The sequence below is a fragment of the Scomber japonicus genome, chromosome 18, assembly GCF_027409825.1.
Source record: "Scomber japonicus isolate fScoJap1 chromosome 18, fScoJap1.pri, whole genome shotgun sequence".
Taxonomy (NCBI): Eukaryota; Metazoa; Chordata; class Actinopteri; order Scombriformes; family Scombridae; genus Scomber; species Scomber japonicus.
The window spans coordinates 28457999-28474784 of NC_070595.1; the positions used below are offsets into that span (position 1 = coordinate 28457999).

Sequence of the window (16786 nt, forward strand, 5' to 3'; positions counted from 1 at the left end):
GTGTTGTATTTTCACATTAACCACAAAATTACTGTAAAACTGCAATATGTATGGTGCAGTACTCTTATCACAGTAATTACTTGTAATTACTGTTAAATTTGAATTCACTGCAGCCTTCTGTAAAATTCCAATAATTAACTATCATGCATTGCAAACATGTGATTACAGTAGTTTATTGTGAGAATTAAAACTGGGGATTTTACAGTTATTTCCCGGCCATCTGTGAGTCTAGGTACTTTCCGTGAGACTCCTAATTTAGACCCATTATATCCAAACAATTCTCAAATTACCATTACAGTGTATTGACTGAACATAAATAGCTGATGAGTTTAATTTAGGATTATTTCTGGTACTGATCTAAATTTAAAAATATAATAAATATTAATTATATTAATTATAATATAATTCTTGCTGGTCTGTGTGTCGTCAGTATTGCACATCATTTCTGCATATCATCATTACACTCATATAATGAGTAATGTTGTCTTAGCACACTGATATAAGAAATCAAACACAATCACATCTGAAATATGAGAGTGGAAACACCTTAGCAACTGCCTTAGCAACCATCTTAAAAATACATTGTGAGGAAGAAGTAGGGGTAACTTCGCAAATGAAGTGTTCAGACAATGAGTGGACTTTTGATTCACAGGCAACAATTTTACAAACATTCACCTCAAAGTTTTAGACCTTTGAACATGTTTAACATCTGGACAACAACAGAGGTCTACAGTAAAGAGGACGATGCTGTAACAGTGATTCCAAGAAATATTTACAAGACTCTACTTAAGTTTTTTGAGAAATTGACAATAGAGCACAAGGTCAGAGATGTACAATAACAAACTGACCTTATATCAAGACTATACAAAACATATCAGTCTGCAAATGTAGTTAATGAACTGTTATCTGTACGAAATGAATAGTTGGTAGTAGTTGTGAGAAAACACAAAGTGAGGTGGATTGTTTAGAGTAATATATTTTAAATATCTCAAAACAACAATATACCCATCACACAACAATTAAAGATTTATGACAATTTATTTTCCAGGTTACAATGAGAACGTAACTAAATGCAAATGTAATTTCCTTTTTTATACAAATATATAAATATATATTTGAATATACAAAATAAATTGGTTTGGTAACAGCTTGTAGAGCTCACATGTAGCCCTGTGGACCGTATCGATATCCAGGTTGAGCTTGTTGTGGTTGCATGTTATATCCATATCCAAGTGGAACTGGTTGTGGTTGCATGTTATATCCATATCCAAGTGGAACTGGTTGTGGTTGCATGTTATATCCATATCCAAGTGGAACTGGTTGTGGTTGCATGTTATATCCATATCCAAGTGGAACTGGTTGTGGTTGCATGTTATATCCATATCCAAGTGGAACTGGTTGTGGTTGCATGTTATATCCATATCCAAGTGGAACTGGTTGTGGTTGCATGGTACATCCATATCCAGATTGGGCTGGTTGTGGTTGGATGATACGAAGGATTGTGATTCGATTGGGATCCCAGACACAATCCTCTTCCAAACCGCTTGGCACCATTCCACAATTGGGAGGTACCCAGGCGGTGTCATATCCCCAGTAATGCCAGGTCCTCTGAAGTGGGTGGTCCTGCTTATTGATGGCGATTACTTTCCCCACGTTGACTGACACCACAATGACAACTTTGTCATAATCAGGGTGATTGATGGGATAGCGGCTAGCTTTATTCAGATCTCTGCTGAGGTAGACGCCTGGGCCAAGCATGCCGTCTGCAGACCGGTGAAAACCTGAGCCCATGATGGCTGCAGCATTCGCCCTGGTGGTGCCGTGGTACATGACGTACTCTTTATCAACATCTGGTGCTGAGAGGCCTAGTCGACCTACCCCCTCAGGCAGAGTAAAGTCATCCTCAGCCCACTGGAACTTTGCTTGCTGGTACATGTTGGTCTCAGTATCACTGTGAGAAAGAGATTCATAAGACTTCAGAAGGATGCTTGTACAACACTGGGACTCAGATGCAGAGGTCAAAACAAAACTCAATACACAGTCTGAAAGGTTCAACTCTGCCTTGACTACTCACAGGTCATAAACAAATCTCCATTCAGGAATTTAGCACAAAAACCAAAGTCTAAATATCTGCTGGAAAGCATATACACACGAAGGACACAATGGGTGTGTCCCAAGTCCCTTACATTGCATGCTTGTTTCCCTCACTTGCATCTTTTCCTTGCGTCTTAGTCCCACCCACTGTGGATGCATGGAGAGATGCATTCGAAGAGAGAGGAGACAAGGCAATATGATGTCTGTCTCTGATAATGGCGGCAGCTGTCAGTTGGCTTCAATAGCTGCAGCAACTTTGGTTGGTTGGTTTCAGTGTAGGACATAAACCCATTTCCCTCCAAGTTAACAGATAGCAATACTTTTAGTAAGAAGAACTTTATTATCAGACCAATATGTTTTTGTGGCCTTCATCAGGGTCATCGGGTCAGGAGGTGGGGTCTGTTGTTGGAAATTTGGGGGATTTCCACTGAAGGAGATGGCTAGCTGCATTATGCTATTGTGTAAGCAAGGCTGTATTGAGTAACTGAATACTGCAGTCACCACCTTATTAATGCAAAGTGCAAAGGAAGTGCAGCAAGAAGAACTGAAACTGTACACGGAATGAATAAAAGCCATGTGTGCCAGTTTATTTTTATTATTATTATAAATAGTAAGTAATGGTAACACAAATGACTAATATATTGGAGTGGTGCCAGGACATTAAAACACTCATGATGTCACACCTGAAGGCAGGCAGAGGTTTTGGAAATACCAGTGGGCAGAGACTGGGAGAGTATATATAAGAATGTGTTTCTCAGGTAGCTCCATTGACCAGCCTCAGTTTACTTACAATAATAAAACTTTTTTTAAAAACAGCATTACAATGTGCTTTCCATGAAATGTAAAGTAAAGTATAGAAAGAACAAAATGTTTACCTCTGACATGGAAAATGGGAAAAGCAGCAATGACAAAAATAAATTAAAGGCAATCAAGATTATAACACAATATAAAACTGTCAAACCAAAAATAGACAAAACCATGAAATGGAGAAGTAAAAGTCCTGAGGTTTCAGCTAGCCTACAGCTGAGGGTTTCCTCCACGATACTGAGCAAATGTGTTTCTGCTAAAGTGGCATCATCACATATATAACACTCTGTTCTGATCATTCAGACTGGAAAGTGCTTGAAAAAATGCTTTCATTAGTCAGGAACCTTTTTAGTTGAGTCAGACTTGTCAACAGTATTTTTCTGTACTTTACGTAAAAACTCAAGACAAAATGTGTCTCACGTACCTCTCTCCAGTCTTGTGTCAGTCAGTCTGAGTGCAGAAGAAGAAAAAGAAGAGTAGCAGAGGAAGTGGCCGATATAAAGAGCCATGGGCTTTGACAGGAAATGCCATATATGTACATCTGTCCTCTTTCAGTTTCGTTCCTCGTCTTGCATTGATTCATGACTTTTGTTGACACAGCAGTTACGTGTTCAGTCTTGCCAGGGACTGACAGAGGTTTTTTTTAGGCCTTGAATCTGGATCCAACTCCAGGGACTTTCCAGGATTCCTCAATTATGTTTTTCCTGCAAGAAAAAAAAAAGTTCATATACAGTGACAGATGAGCTGCATAACAGTTGAAAACATTTAATTAAAGACACCACTGCCAAGAAGAAACAGGTTTTAAAGGTAGAATAATAATAAGTAAGATACAGAAAATCACCAGACTTGTCTTTTAACTTGGTTGGGGTTAAAATAGTTGCATGGAGGATAAGGGGAGATTTGTAGTGTATACTCCAGGGACCAGTCAATGCTGTGTGAAACTCATGTGTGGAATAGTTGAAATTTCTTGACAATGAGAGGTAGAGGGGAAAAAGGTTATCATCACCCACTGATATTCATTGAATTCCCAAAAATGTACAATAAAAAAATTGCCTTATATTGCGAAAAAATATCAGCCTGCAAATACAATTATTGAACTGTTATCTGTATAAAATACATAGGTACTAGCTGTGTGTCTTTTTAGGGAAGTCATTCACAGTCCAGGTTTGCAAGAGATTTGAGTATATGCATAATAATATAGAAACAACTGAAATATTTGCATTAAGCCATATCAAAATAAAGCCTATCTTCCTTCTATTGTTCTCCTTTTCATGTCACACACACTCATTAATCTATAAAAATCAGCTCCTTATATGTCAGAAGTGGAAGTAAATAAGCCATCTACTCTACTGCTACATATCAGACAGGTTCAGTCATCCACTTGTTGCCAGATGGTCCATTTCCCTTAGTGGTGACAGTGCTCGGCCAAACCTTATACTTCATTTGTATTCTCCATGTGTGATTGCTTTCTGAATAAACACTCGTCTGTCTCTACTTTAGGTTACCTGACCGGATCCATCTGACTCACTTTGTCTGCCTTGGACTCGGCTATGGTCACCAACTCGAAGGATTCACTTACCAGACTGCTCGCTCCAATGACACCGGACCTCGACATCAGAATCGGGACTCTAGTAAAAAGGACTATGCAAATTCTCAATTAAACCCACCTTTATTTAATGCACTCCCATTTTCAGTTATTTGTTCTGCACATTGGGTCAAACTCAAATTTAAAGAGCATCTGTTCATCAACCACTTCCTAGTCAGGGATTTTTTTCCCCCTCCAATAAGTGTAATATTCTCATTAAAGAACAGGGGTTTTCAATGTCTGAGCCTGTGGGCCTCCCCTTAGACAAAAGTTTGTAAAAAAGTACCCCGTCCTCCTTTAGTTTCATTAATAACTATGGATGAGGCCGGCTGTACATTTGGGGCATTAGGGGCTACCGTCTATGGTAGAACCTGCCCTCAGAAAAACATTTCATTTTTAGACTTTCTTATTTATTAAAGTTTTTAGCCACAGTTTGGTTAAGTTTAGGCAACAAACCTACTTAATTTGGAATACATGTAGCCTTGTAATTCCTCTTCACAAACTATGAAATATATGCATTATGTAGCTACACTTTGAGACAACATTTTATCTGTCACTCACTGTTGAAAGTACAGGACACAAAAAGAATATCTTAAAATATGATGAAATATAAACTAAAAGGCTCTACACTACAGGAAATGACACTGCAAAGTATTAATAATGTAAACGTTCTTGCCATACCTCGTCTTACTTGTCACTAAATGGGGCGGCTGTGGCTCAGGAGGTGGGGCGGTCATCCGCCAATTGGAAGGTTGGCGTTTCGATTCCAGGCTCCTCCAGTCCACATGTCGATGTGTCCTTGGGCAAAACACTGAACCCCAAATTGCTGTGCCAACGGTGTATGAATGAGAATGAATGGTTGAATTCCCCCCTGATGAGCAGGTTGGCACCCTGCGTGGTAGCTCCTGCCATCAGTGTGTGAATGAGTTGTAATGTAAAGTGCTTTGAGTGGTCGTAAAGACTAGAAAAGCGTTATATTATATAAGTACAGTCCATTTAGTCCATTACCATTTACTAATATCGCACACCCACTTTTAACTATAATTAGGTGCCCATGCAGTCAAAAGTTCATATGGCTTTTTTTTTAGCATCATATCAAACCTCAATCTTCCAAACTTAAGTCCAGTGTAAAAAACATTCAACAATCATAAACTCCTCCAGTTTATTACATGGTTTAGATTACACCAATTTGTAAAAGCACTGCCCCCCTATTATTTCTACCAACCCTGTCAAGCATACTGGGCTAAAACTGGGCCTGCCTGTGGATACTGATTGATCCCATAGACACTCAAAAATTGAGTCAAGATAGCCTGATATTTAACATAACTTGTGAGTATTCCCAAATGTGTTTTAAATGACCCTCACACCACAAATAAAATGCTTGTCACCTTCTCTGTATTCAGATAGTAGCAGATGTTTCAAAGGTGAAAAAAAAAATAAAACAGCAATTTAAGATTTAAGACTACCAATTTATTTTCCAGGTTACAATGACAATGAGTACAAAAATCCAAATGTCATTTCCTGTTAATAAAAATATATTTGAACGTGCAAAATAAGTTGGTTTGGTAATAGCTTGTAAAGCTCACATGTAGCCCTGTGGACCATATCCATATCCATTTCTATGTCCATGTCCATGACCATATCCATGTCTGTGTCCAGTTGGGATGCATTGTGGTGGGATGATATATCCACGTGGGATGATATATCCACGTGGGACTGGTTGTGGTGGGATGATATATCCAGGTGGGACTGGACGTGGTTTGAGTATACTAATGATTATGATTCTATTGGGATCCCAGACACAAACCACCTCCCTCACCAATCCACACCTGGGAGGTATCCACGCAGTGTCAAACACCTCACCGTATCTGGGGTCCTGCCAGGTCTTCCGACGTGGGTGGTCCATATTAGTGATGGTGCTCACTTTCCCCACATCAACCAAGACCTTAAAGATGACTTTGTCATACTTAGGGTGACCGTTGGGATAGTAGCTAGCTTTCTTCACATCTCTGCTGAGGTAGACGCCTGAGCCAAGCATCCCATCTTTAGACCAGCGGAAACCATAGGCCATGATGGCTGCAGCATTTGCACTGGAGGTGCCGTGGTACATGATGTACTTTTTACCATCAACTGGCGCATCATCTCCTGAGAGGCCCAGTCGACCTACTCCCTCAGGTAGGTCAAAGTCATTCTCAGCCCACTGGAACTTTTTTTTACGGGGCATGTTGGTCTCGATGTTACTGTGGGAAAGAGAAGAGAAGTGTAAAGACTTCAGAAGGATTTCATACAAAAAACTAAACATCACTGCAAAATGTAAAAAAGAAAAGAAAAATTCATACAGAAATGAAAGAAGACACGTGATTCGCTCAGAAGTTCTGTAGAAGAAGCCCTGAATATGCATTTTTAAGTCTTTATATACCTTTGCAGTTTGGGCGATGCTATGTGCTACAACCCCATTGGCCCACTCTGGATGCTTATTGTTCTTTTTGGGGTTCCGCCAAATCATATATGGTCATGACATATGCCTAAGTTTATTGCTGCTTCAGGTCTGGGAACTGTCAGAATAAATAATGTATCTGGAGTCACTTCCCCTAAATGGGCCAACAGCAGCTCTCGAACCTCTTTTGGAACAGCTTAGGTGCATAAATTGTCCCGCTCTTGTCTCGTATTGTTTTGTTTTCTTCCTCCTTGTGGTCGGCTGTCTTGGCCTTTTGTACTTACAGAGAAAGGGAGTTATACTCACACTTTTGTCTCTTTGAGTTGAATTTAAGGTCTTAGCCTTCTAGTCTGGCTCTGCATTATTTGATGAGGGGTACAAAAACGTATTTGTTACATTATGTCTGATTAAAATTGATTAATAATCACAAGTCACACTTCTAATTCAGAGGAAATCTCTGTTCAGATCATTCAGAAAAAAGTGCTTTCATCGTTCAGGACGCTTTTTAGTTGAGTCAGACGTGTCAACATGATTCACTGAAACATGATCTAACAAGAAAGCTAAAAACTCTTTAGTGAAAAAAAACCAAAGTGTGTGTCACGTACCTGTCTACAGTCTTGTGTTGGTCCCTGAGTGCAGGCAGATTGTGAATCAATGGTTTTTTAGATGAGTCCAAGATAAAGAACCTCAGTTTCGTTTCTCATCTTGCACTGTCTGTTTCATATATAGTCAAAGAGGAAGTGTTTTATATGGGTGTTTTCACAACAGCAGTGACATTTCCCGTCCTGCCAGCAACTGACATCAGAGGATTTAGGGTCTTGAATTTGAGCAAAGTCCGACTCCAGGGACATTCCAGGCTTTCTCGGTTATATTTTTCCTTCAAGAAAAATTTAAAAAATAATCATGTCGCCCAGGTGAGCTTCATAACAGTGGGAAACATTAAATTGAAGAGATCAGTATCAGGAAGAAACAGGTTTGACAACTAAGAGCGCACACACCTGAATCATATTTCCGTCATGCTTTTCATTTCCATGACATGAAGCAGTTTGTAAACTTTATTTGATTCAGGTTATAAAGATAAGGAGGGTCATAAACTTCCTTCAGTTTATTGCATGAGTTAGATGGCACAGATTTCTTAAAGCACCACCCCCCTATTATTTCTACCAACCCCGTCATGTAAATTGAACTACAACCGGTCCTGTCTATAGATCATGATTATGTTATTTGATCCCATAGACACTCAACAATTGAACCAAGATACCCTGATATCGCTTTGTGACATGTGTTTTAAATCCTCCACACACCACAAATTAAATTCTTGTCAGCTTCATTGTATTCTGATGGCAGCAGAGATATTTGGTGAAGGTGAATATCTCACAATAAAAATATACCCATCACAGATATAATACAAAAAGAGGATGAGTATCTTGTTAAAGTTCTGCTATCGGTAAAGTAAAAAAGCAATAACAAGGTTATGGTATAAAGCAGGACCACCGACCGTGGAGCAGTGAGTGAGTACTGTGGAAGAAATATTTGTAATGGAAAAGATTACACATAATCTACGATTACAAGAGACACAATTTCAGGAAAAATGGGAAAAATGGACAGATAATAGAACACAGCAAGAGGACACCACCATCACCACTGGACAATAAGGACACTGATATGAGAATAATTGCTTTGTGGTGTGTAAAACCTGACACTGTAATTGTTGAAAGAAAATGTCAATAAAAAAAGTTATTAAAAAAAAATATATATATATATATATACCCATCACACAGCAATTTAAGATTTAAGAAGACCGATTTATTTTTCATGTTACAGTGACAGAGTAAATAAATACAAATGCCAATTCCTGTTTACAAAAATATACAAAATATATTTGAACATACTAGGGCTGGGCGATATGGCCTAAAAACAATATCACGATATATTGAGCAGTTCACCTCGATAACGATAAATGGACCATAACTACCACCAGAGCGATAGATATAACATATGTTATATCTATCGTCCTGACTACCACCACCCCGTGCGCTAAAAAAAAGTGTGGCCACTAGATGGGGCTGTGGCAGCATAATTGCTCCACTCCAAGGTTAGATGTATTGCCCTGGCTGGTGACGACAGTCTTTTTGCACAACTTACATTTTACATCTTTCTGAGCAGTATCTCCCCTTTTGAAACCAAAATGTTGCCACACGATTGAAGACGCGTTTTTCTTGGGAACAAGCTGCTGCTCTTCCTCCTCCTCCACCAGGTGTACCTCCGCCGCCGGCGCTGCAGCTGCCCCTTCGACGTTTGAACTGTCCTCCATCTATCTATCTATCTGTTTATTTTGCTATAAGTCATATGTCAAGTCGAAGAAGAACCAACCGTGTAACAAAATGCCGAGTGCGTAATGATATATGGTTCAACTCTTTTACGCACAGGGCGCACGCCGGTTACGCTTGGAGTTTGTTTATGGACAGCCAAACCTGATAGCTTAGTGTCATACACCGTTGGAAACCTCTGACTATTGGCTAAAAGGTTATCAACTTCATTTCACCGAATACTTCCATTGGCTGGAACAGCTGTCAATCAAACCCACGTTGTCCCCGGTCACATGTCCTCATTGGCTTTGGAGACATGTACTGCCTAACCCTGAGCATTGATTGGCTGGTGTGTGGTGTCGTCAGAAGCAGAAGAGGCTCACGGTCGTAAACATCTAGTCACGTGTACTCTGAGATGGACGTGCAGGTCAGGAAATGACGTAAACGGACCGCATATGGTTTGTTATTTGTGTTATTACGTTACGTGTTGGACTAAATACATGTTGACATATTGAGGAAAGTATTCCGGTTTTATGGAAACGGATTTCATATTTCACAAGAATGGATACTTGGCGAGCTGTACAGGAAGTCCTGAGTCATAAGATGATCGTTGTGGATAAAGAGAAGACTTTGAAGGTATGTAGCATTATAGCGTTTCTCACTTAGCTGAGTGGCTAGCCGAGCTAATCGCTAATACTATTACGGCTGTGAGCAACCATATAAGTCGTGAGTGGTCTTGAATGAATCAGGGCAATCTAAGCTTTCCATCAATGTATGGCATGACTATATATGTTTAAGGGTTGGTGTTTAAAACATTCAGAAGAACGTGTGGCTACCTCCTAACATCCGTCCCGTCCCGTGGGTGGAACAGCGTGCGTTAAGAGGTTAAAAACCGAATATACCGACATGGGCGAAATGACGTCGGTTATGGTCGTAAATTTCGGTATCGATAAATTTTCGGTTTATCGCCCAGCCCTAGAACATACTAAATAAATTGGTTTGGTAACAGCCTGTATCCATGTGCAGGTTGTCATTGGATAGTATATCCAGTTGGAGCTGGTTATGGTTCGATTATATGAAGGATTGTGATTCGATTGGGATCCCAGACACAATCCACCTCCCTCACCAATCCACACCCTGGAGGTATCCAGGCAGTGTCGAACACCTCACCGTATTTGGGGTCCTGCCAGGTCTTCCGACGTGGGTGGTCCATATCGCTGATGGTGATCACTCTCCCTACGTCAACCAAGACCTTGATGACAACTTTGTCATACTCAGGGTGACCATTGGGATAGTAGCGCGCTTTCTTCAGATCACTGCTGAGGTAGACGCCTGAGCCAAGCAACCCGTCATCAGACCGGTGAAAACCATAGGTCAGGATGGATGCGATGTTTGCCCTGTTGGTGCCGTGATACATGACGTACTGTTGACATTCAACTGACTCTGAGAGGCCCAGTCGACCTACTCCCATGGGCAGAGAAAAGGTATCTTCAACCCATTGGAACTGCTGTTGCTGGTACATGTTGGTCTCAGTATCACTGTAAGAAAGATATTTATAAGTGTGAAGACTTCAGAAGGGTTAAATGCACAGAAACAAAACATCACTGCAAATAAAAATAATACAGACATGAAAGAAGACACACATGATCCAGAGACATGCTACTATAGGATACTAATATTTAAAGATGTTTGAGGTTCAGTTCTTCTTGGTGAACAAAACCAAACTAAGTGAAACAAAACTAACTAAAGGCAGCTAAATGCTAACCTCTATATGCTAACATGCTCACAATGTCAGTACCAACATGCTGACATTTAACAGGTAGCTTAGTATCTTCACATGGTAACTAATATTTATTTGCATGTATTTTTCCTCTAGCGCCACCATGAGGTCAACATTTTTGGTTTTTAGTGAAATATCTCAACGTGTATTGAATGGTGCCCAGACGATGAATACTAATACATTTGACTTATTTTCCAGCACCATCATCAGGTCAAAATTTCACATTGACCAAATACCTGCAAAACTGACATTGTCATCAGCCTCAGCTCTACTTTGTGCTTACTGCTAATGTGTGGCTTGCTATAGTAAACCACAGTAAGCTGGTAAACATGGTAAACATTATAAGTTTCGTTTTTAGCTGATGCATCTATTCATTGTTTCTCTTGCTGTGATTTGTGTGACCCTGGACGAGAGGATGTGTGGGAGTGGGAAGGTGAGGGGATAGATAACAGACTGTATATATTTCCACATGTCAAGAAGACATCTTTCAACGTTACAGTGTTTTTAGTAGCAAAGTCTTTTTGTTACTATACTTCCACCACAGCTCAACAGGAAACACTAAGAGGGAATCTGATGCTAAAAAGACTGTAAATGTGTCAGATATCACTTGATATGACTAACTCACACTGTTACCATAGTAACTATAATAACTATAATAACTCACACTGCTGAAGCTGAATAGAAGCTGATCAGAGACTTTTAAATGACTGTGTGGACAAACTGTGATGACTGATTTTGTCCTCCATCACTTCCACTGAAAGCACACGTGTAGATCTTTTAATAGTCAGAAATCTCTGTTCTGATCATTCAGGCCGGCAAATACCAGAACAAAGTATTTTCATCAATCAGGAAGCTTTTTAGTTGAGTCAGATTTCTCAATATAATCTACAACTAAAAAGAAAGAAATGGTAAAAACACTTTAATGAGAAAACTGTGTGTTTCACGTACCTCTCTCTAGTGTTGTGTTGGTCTCTGAGTGCAGGTAGATTGGTAATGAATGTTTGCTTAGAAGTGTCCGATACAACAAGCGTCAGGTTTTAGGAGGAAATGCCATACATGCATCTTGTCTTGCATTGTGTCATGACTGTGGTATACAGGCAGGTAAGATGTTTAAATTTAGCATGCAGGTGTTTTAATCATAGCAGTGATGTGATCTATCCTACCATCAGCTGACATCTGAGGTTTTTAGAGTCTTGAATCTGATCAGTATCCGACTCCAGGGACTTTCCAGGCTTCCCCGGTTAAGTATTTCCTCCAAGAAAAAAATAATCAGTGGTAAACATTTAATTAAAGACATCACTGTCAAGAAGAAACAGGTCTGACAACTTTAAGCACAGACACCACAATCACATTCCCATCATATTTTGTACATGTGGAGTAGGTGTGTGTTTGGCTGAATGCATCGGCTCCCACTTGCTGATTAAAGCTGGCTGTTAAAAGGTCCGGGGATCCAGCCGACTGTTTTCATTGTGTTTATTTTGCGATGTGGTCTATACCTATTTTAGCTAACTAGATAATCATTCTAACTGGGCTGCGCTTTCTTCTTTGTTGAGAAAGAGTTTGTTGGGAATATTGTGTGCCTCATTTGGTGGTAATCTTTCTCTGTTTGCCTTGTTTCTTTCTTTCCCTGGGTATCATCCCTGTTACTCCCTTCATCCCCTGTTTTTTATATATTCATGGTCATGGATATATTTGAGGCAGCTGATTTCCAGGACATAAAGCAGCTTGTAAACTTTATTTGGTCCTGGTAATAAAGACAAGGAGGGGAAGGAGGAGGAGCAGGTCCAAAAGGAGGACGAGGAGAAGATATAACAATTAGTGTCACAATAGTGTTGTGTAGCAGGCCAGAAGTCAAAAACACTGTTACAAAGCTTTGCTAAAGTTCAGACAGGAAGATCATCTTTCTCATATTCATGTCTGTAGTTTTATTTCTTGTCATTCTGAGCCTTCTCACTGCTCATACTGTTCTCTCTCAATGCTCATAATTTCCTTTCTGTCATTTCTGGGGCATCAATTGAGATGGCAGCTGTTCACATCACCTGGTCACATCATGATCTAACCAATAGCACGGTGACACACCTTCTTTTTCAGCCTATCATATTGCAGCAGTCTTTTTAAATTTTTTCTCCCTCTCTGCTTTAGTGCTTTCTTGATGCTGTTTTGTGTTACCCATTATTACCAACCAGTCTCCAGAATTATCAATGCATCACTTCATCAACCTCATCAGCCTGATCAGTCGCAGCAGAAGTCAGATTGAAGTCAATCGCACATCAACACAACTAGTCGAGGAAGATGGCCGCCCGGTGCTGCCTGAGGTTTTTCCTGTTAAAGGAGACTTTTTCCTTCCTGCTGTCGCCAAGTGCTGCTGATGAGGTAATGGGGTTAGGGTTAGGGTTAGTACAGTCTAGACCTGCTCTATGTGTAAAGTTCCTTGAGATTAAGTTTGATGTGATTTTGTTCTTTATAAATATTGACTGATTGAAGTGTTCAGCCACCAATACTAGCATCTGGCCTTGACTCGTTTTACTTCATTCTCTGGTCTCTCCTGGTTGAAACAGGTTGAAAAAGTCCTTCACAAAAAAAATCATTCACTCAAGAAAGTGATTCAAAAGATTAAACCGGATCTCCTCAGATGAGTCTAAATCTGGACTTTGAACACATTTCCAGGTCTATATTTATATTCTATGGCTGTACTGGAATATCTTATTATTATTAAATTAATATTGATGCAGCTCCTCAGTTCTTTCTCTGCTACATATCACAATCTCCTGACTTTGTACTGAAGTTCATTGGAAAATTTACAATGTAGTACAAAGTCTACATGTTGTCATATGCAGCACAACAAGCTCATGAAGCTTTAAACAGAATTACTGCGTGGACTGAAAACATGATCACTGTTATTACTCTTTGGTACTGTTTTTTTAACAAAGTAATGTGATATATAGGCTACAGATAGGGTTGCTACAGGGTTGTACAGGTCTAAGGGCTAAGAGTCCAAATGTACTGTAGTTCTGTTAGTGTCCTTTCTGACATCAAACTGGCTCAGTGGTGGAGGGGCAAGAGATTTTAGAAACAAGGCAGGCGTCATTGAAAAGGCTGAGATTGTCCAGAGTGAGAAGAATGCTTGTTTATTGAGGTGCTTGAGTTGATGTATTGGAGTTATTCCTGATGAATATACAAAAAAATGCCCTAATGCACCACATCCATATCCTGGCTGTGGTTGGATGGTATATGCCCTATGCACCACATCCATATCCTGGCTGTGGTTGGATGGTATATGCCCTATGCACCACATCCATATCCAGGCTGTGGTTGGATGGTATATGCCCTATGCACCACATCCATATCCTGGCTGTGGTTGGATGGTATATGCAGGCTGGACTGGTTGTGGCTGGATTAGGGCTGGGCGATGTAGATAAAAATCAAATATCAAAACATTTTTGACCAAATACCTTGATTGCAACAATATTGTAGAGATGATTATTGGACATGATGATACATAAATAATCATCAGTAATTTGGATATAATGACTAGGTGAGTAAAGGCAAATAATAGCTAGAATTCTGGTAAGTTCAGAAAATTACTTCTGTAAAAAGGACAGAGGTGGACAGAGTACACAACTTCACTACTTGAGTAAAAGTACAGATACTCATTGTCAAATATTACTCCAATACAAGTAAAAGTAGCTAAGTCAAATATTACTTAAGTAAAAGTACTAAAGTATTTGCTTAAACAATTACTTAAGTAAAAGTATTTTTAAAATATCTCAGAAAATACAGGAAAGTAGCTTTATTGTCATTATACAATACACTGATGTGATTCTGCTTCAGACATGTTTATAGCTCAAAAATAAACACATAAAGTCAAGAAGCCTCAGAACACCGTTACATTTCAACACACCTAACTCCTACCTCGGACTCTTTGATATGAATTGTATAAAAAAAACATGAACAGAAAGTCAACTTAATCATTCAACTGCACTGCAACAGTTGCCATATGTTTAAACCGTTTAAAAATGGCAACTATGATACTACAAGCACATACAATTATGTTTAAAATGTTCATCTGCAATTTAACAAACAGATAACTTTAGTAGTTACTTTACTGCAACGTAAGGAGAGCATCAATAGAAATGTCGTAAGTACAGTACTCAAGTAAATTTACTTTCCTCTTGGATAACCACCTAAAGCGGACATGTCAATATGTGGGATTTGTTGTAGTTGGCTGGCAGTTAGGAATGGTCGTGGTTGCAAGGCAAGTGGTTTGATCTTACTAATGATTTTGATTCGATTGGGATCCCAGACACAATCCTCCTCCAAACCGCTCTTCACCATTCCACAATTAGGAGGTACCCATGCGGTGTCGAACACCGGGCCGTATCTGGGGTCCTGCCAGGTCTTCTGACGTGGGTGGCCCTGATAATTGATGGCGATCACTTTCCCCACATTGACCGAGACTTTAATGACGACTCTGTCATGCTCAGGGTGATCAATGGGATAGCGGCTAGCTTTCTCCAGATCTCTGCTGAGGTAGACGCCTGGGCCGAGCATCCCGACTGGAGACCGGCGAAAACCTGAGCGCATGATGAGATCAGCACTTGCACTGGTGGTGCCGTGGAACATGACATAGCTTCTACCTTCAACTGGTGCCGAGAGGCCCAGTCGACCTACCCCCTCAGGCAGGTCGAAGTCATCTTCAGCCCACTGGAACTGTGCACGGTACATGTTGGTCTCAATGTTACTGTGGGAAAGAGAAGTGTAAAGACTTCAGAAGGATTTCATACAAAGAAACTAAACATCACCGCAAATTATGTAATACAGAAATGAAAGAAGAGAATTAGGACATGATTCAGAGAAATATAAACAGCTTAGCATGAAAAGTGGAACCAGAAGAGGAAAACTGTTTGCCTAGCCATGAAACAAAACTAAGAAGGAGCTAAACATCAGCTTGTTAACATTGTCTTTGAGCATAGTGTGGTTGGTGTGATGTACAGTAGCTCAAAGCACAGCTGGGCTTAAGTCAAAATGTACTGATCGCCCCCTGGTGGTTGGTTACGGTATAGGTCATAAACCTATTTATCTCCATGTTAGCAGATGGGACATGAGCCAAACTAAAAAAATTAAAGTACACAGAGTCCAAAAGTCATGATACACAAATGAAGTGGAGACTTTACGCTGTTTGTAGCTCTTGAGACCTTTTCAAGTGTTTTTTTTACAGTGTAATATCATCTCATGTCAATATAAAAATGTTCTTACTTCTTTCGTTACAGTATTTATAGAAGGAAAATGTATAAATGATCAATCTCTTTTTTCACGTTATTTATAATTATGGAATTGCCACCCTTAGTAAAAGTATATCTTTCTTGTTGTTTAAGATCTTTTTTTCATTATGGTGAGGAAGTTCAACAAACTGAGCAAATGTGTTTCTGTTAAGTTGGCATCATTGGATATATAACGGTCACACTTTAAGTTCAGAGGAAATCCCTGTTCTGATCATTCAGGCTGCTAAAGATCAGAAAAAAGTGCTTCCATTGGTCAGGAAGCTTTTTTGTTGAGTCAGACGTGTCATTATGATCACTAATAAAAAGAGAGCTTAGGGTTAGGGTTTGTACTTTCTGTAAAAACTCAGACACTTTATGGAAAACAAAGTCTGTCACGTACCTCTCTCCAATGGTCCCTGAGTGTAGGCAGGTCGTAAATGAATGTTCACTTAGAAGTGTCCGATATAAAGAGCGTCAGGCTTTGGAAGGAAATGCATATACGTGTCTTTCAGT

The 16786-nt window shown here is 39.7% G+C and overlaps 1 protein-coding gene across 1 annotated transcript; it reads right to left on the minus strand.

Annotated features, from left to right (window-relative positions):
- Positions 1 to 486: 486 nt before the first annotated feature.
- On the minus strand, positions 487 to 15737 carry LOC128379345 (uncharacterized). Its single transcript, XM_053338963.1, has 9 exons — positions 15178 to 15737; positions 11961 to 11984; positions 10298 to 10770; positions 7529 to 7622; positions 6073 to 6726; positions 4430 to 4529; positions 3326 to 3336; positions 1455 to 1951; positions 487 to 494 (listed from the first exon to the last, which is right to left on the minus strand). The coding sequence occupies exons 1-9, from the start codon at positions 15735 to 15737 to the stop codon at positions 487 to 489; spliced, it is 2421 nt and encodes an 806-aa protein (XP_053194938.1).
- Positions 15738 to 16786: the final 1049 nt, after the last annotated feature.

Bases quoted from the DNA above. Each gene is read 5' to 3' on its own strand.
- LOC128379345 (XM_053338963.1), bottom strand. From the start codon at position 15,737: ATGTACCGTGCACAGTTCCAGTGGGCTGAAGATGACTTCGACCTGCCT. The intron at 7,623-10,297 runs CATAACCAGCTC...GTGCAAGATGAG, and splicing joins AATCCTTCATATAATCGAAC to AAACGAAACTGAGGTTCTTT. The intron at 6,727-7,528 runs GTACGTGACACA...TCTTTCCCACAG, and splicing joins CAACACAAGACTGTAGACAG to TAACATCGAGACCAACATGC.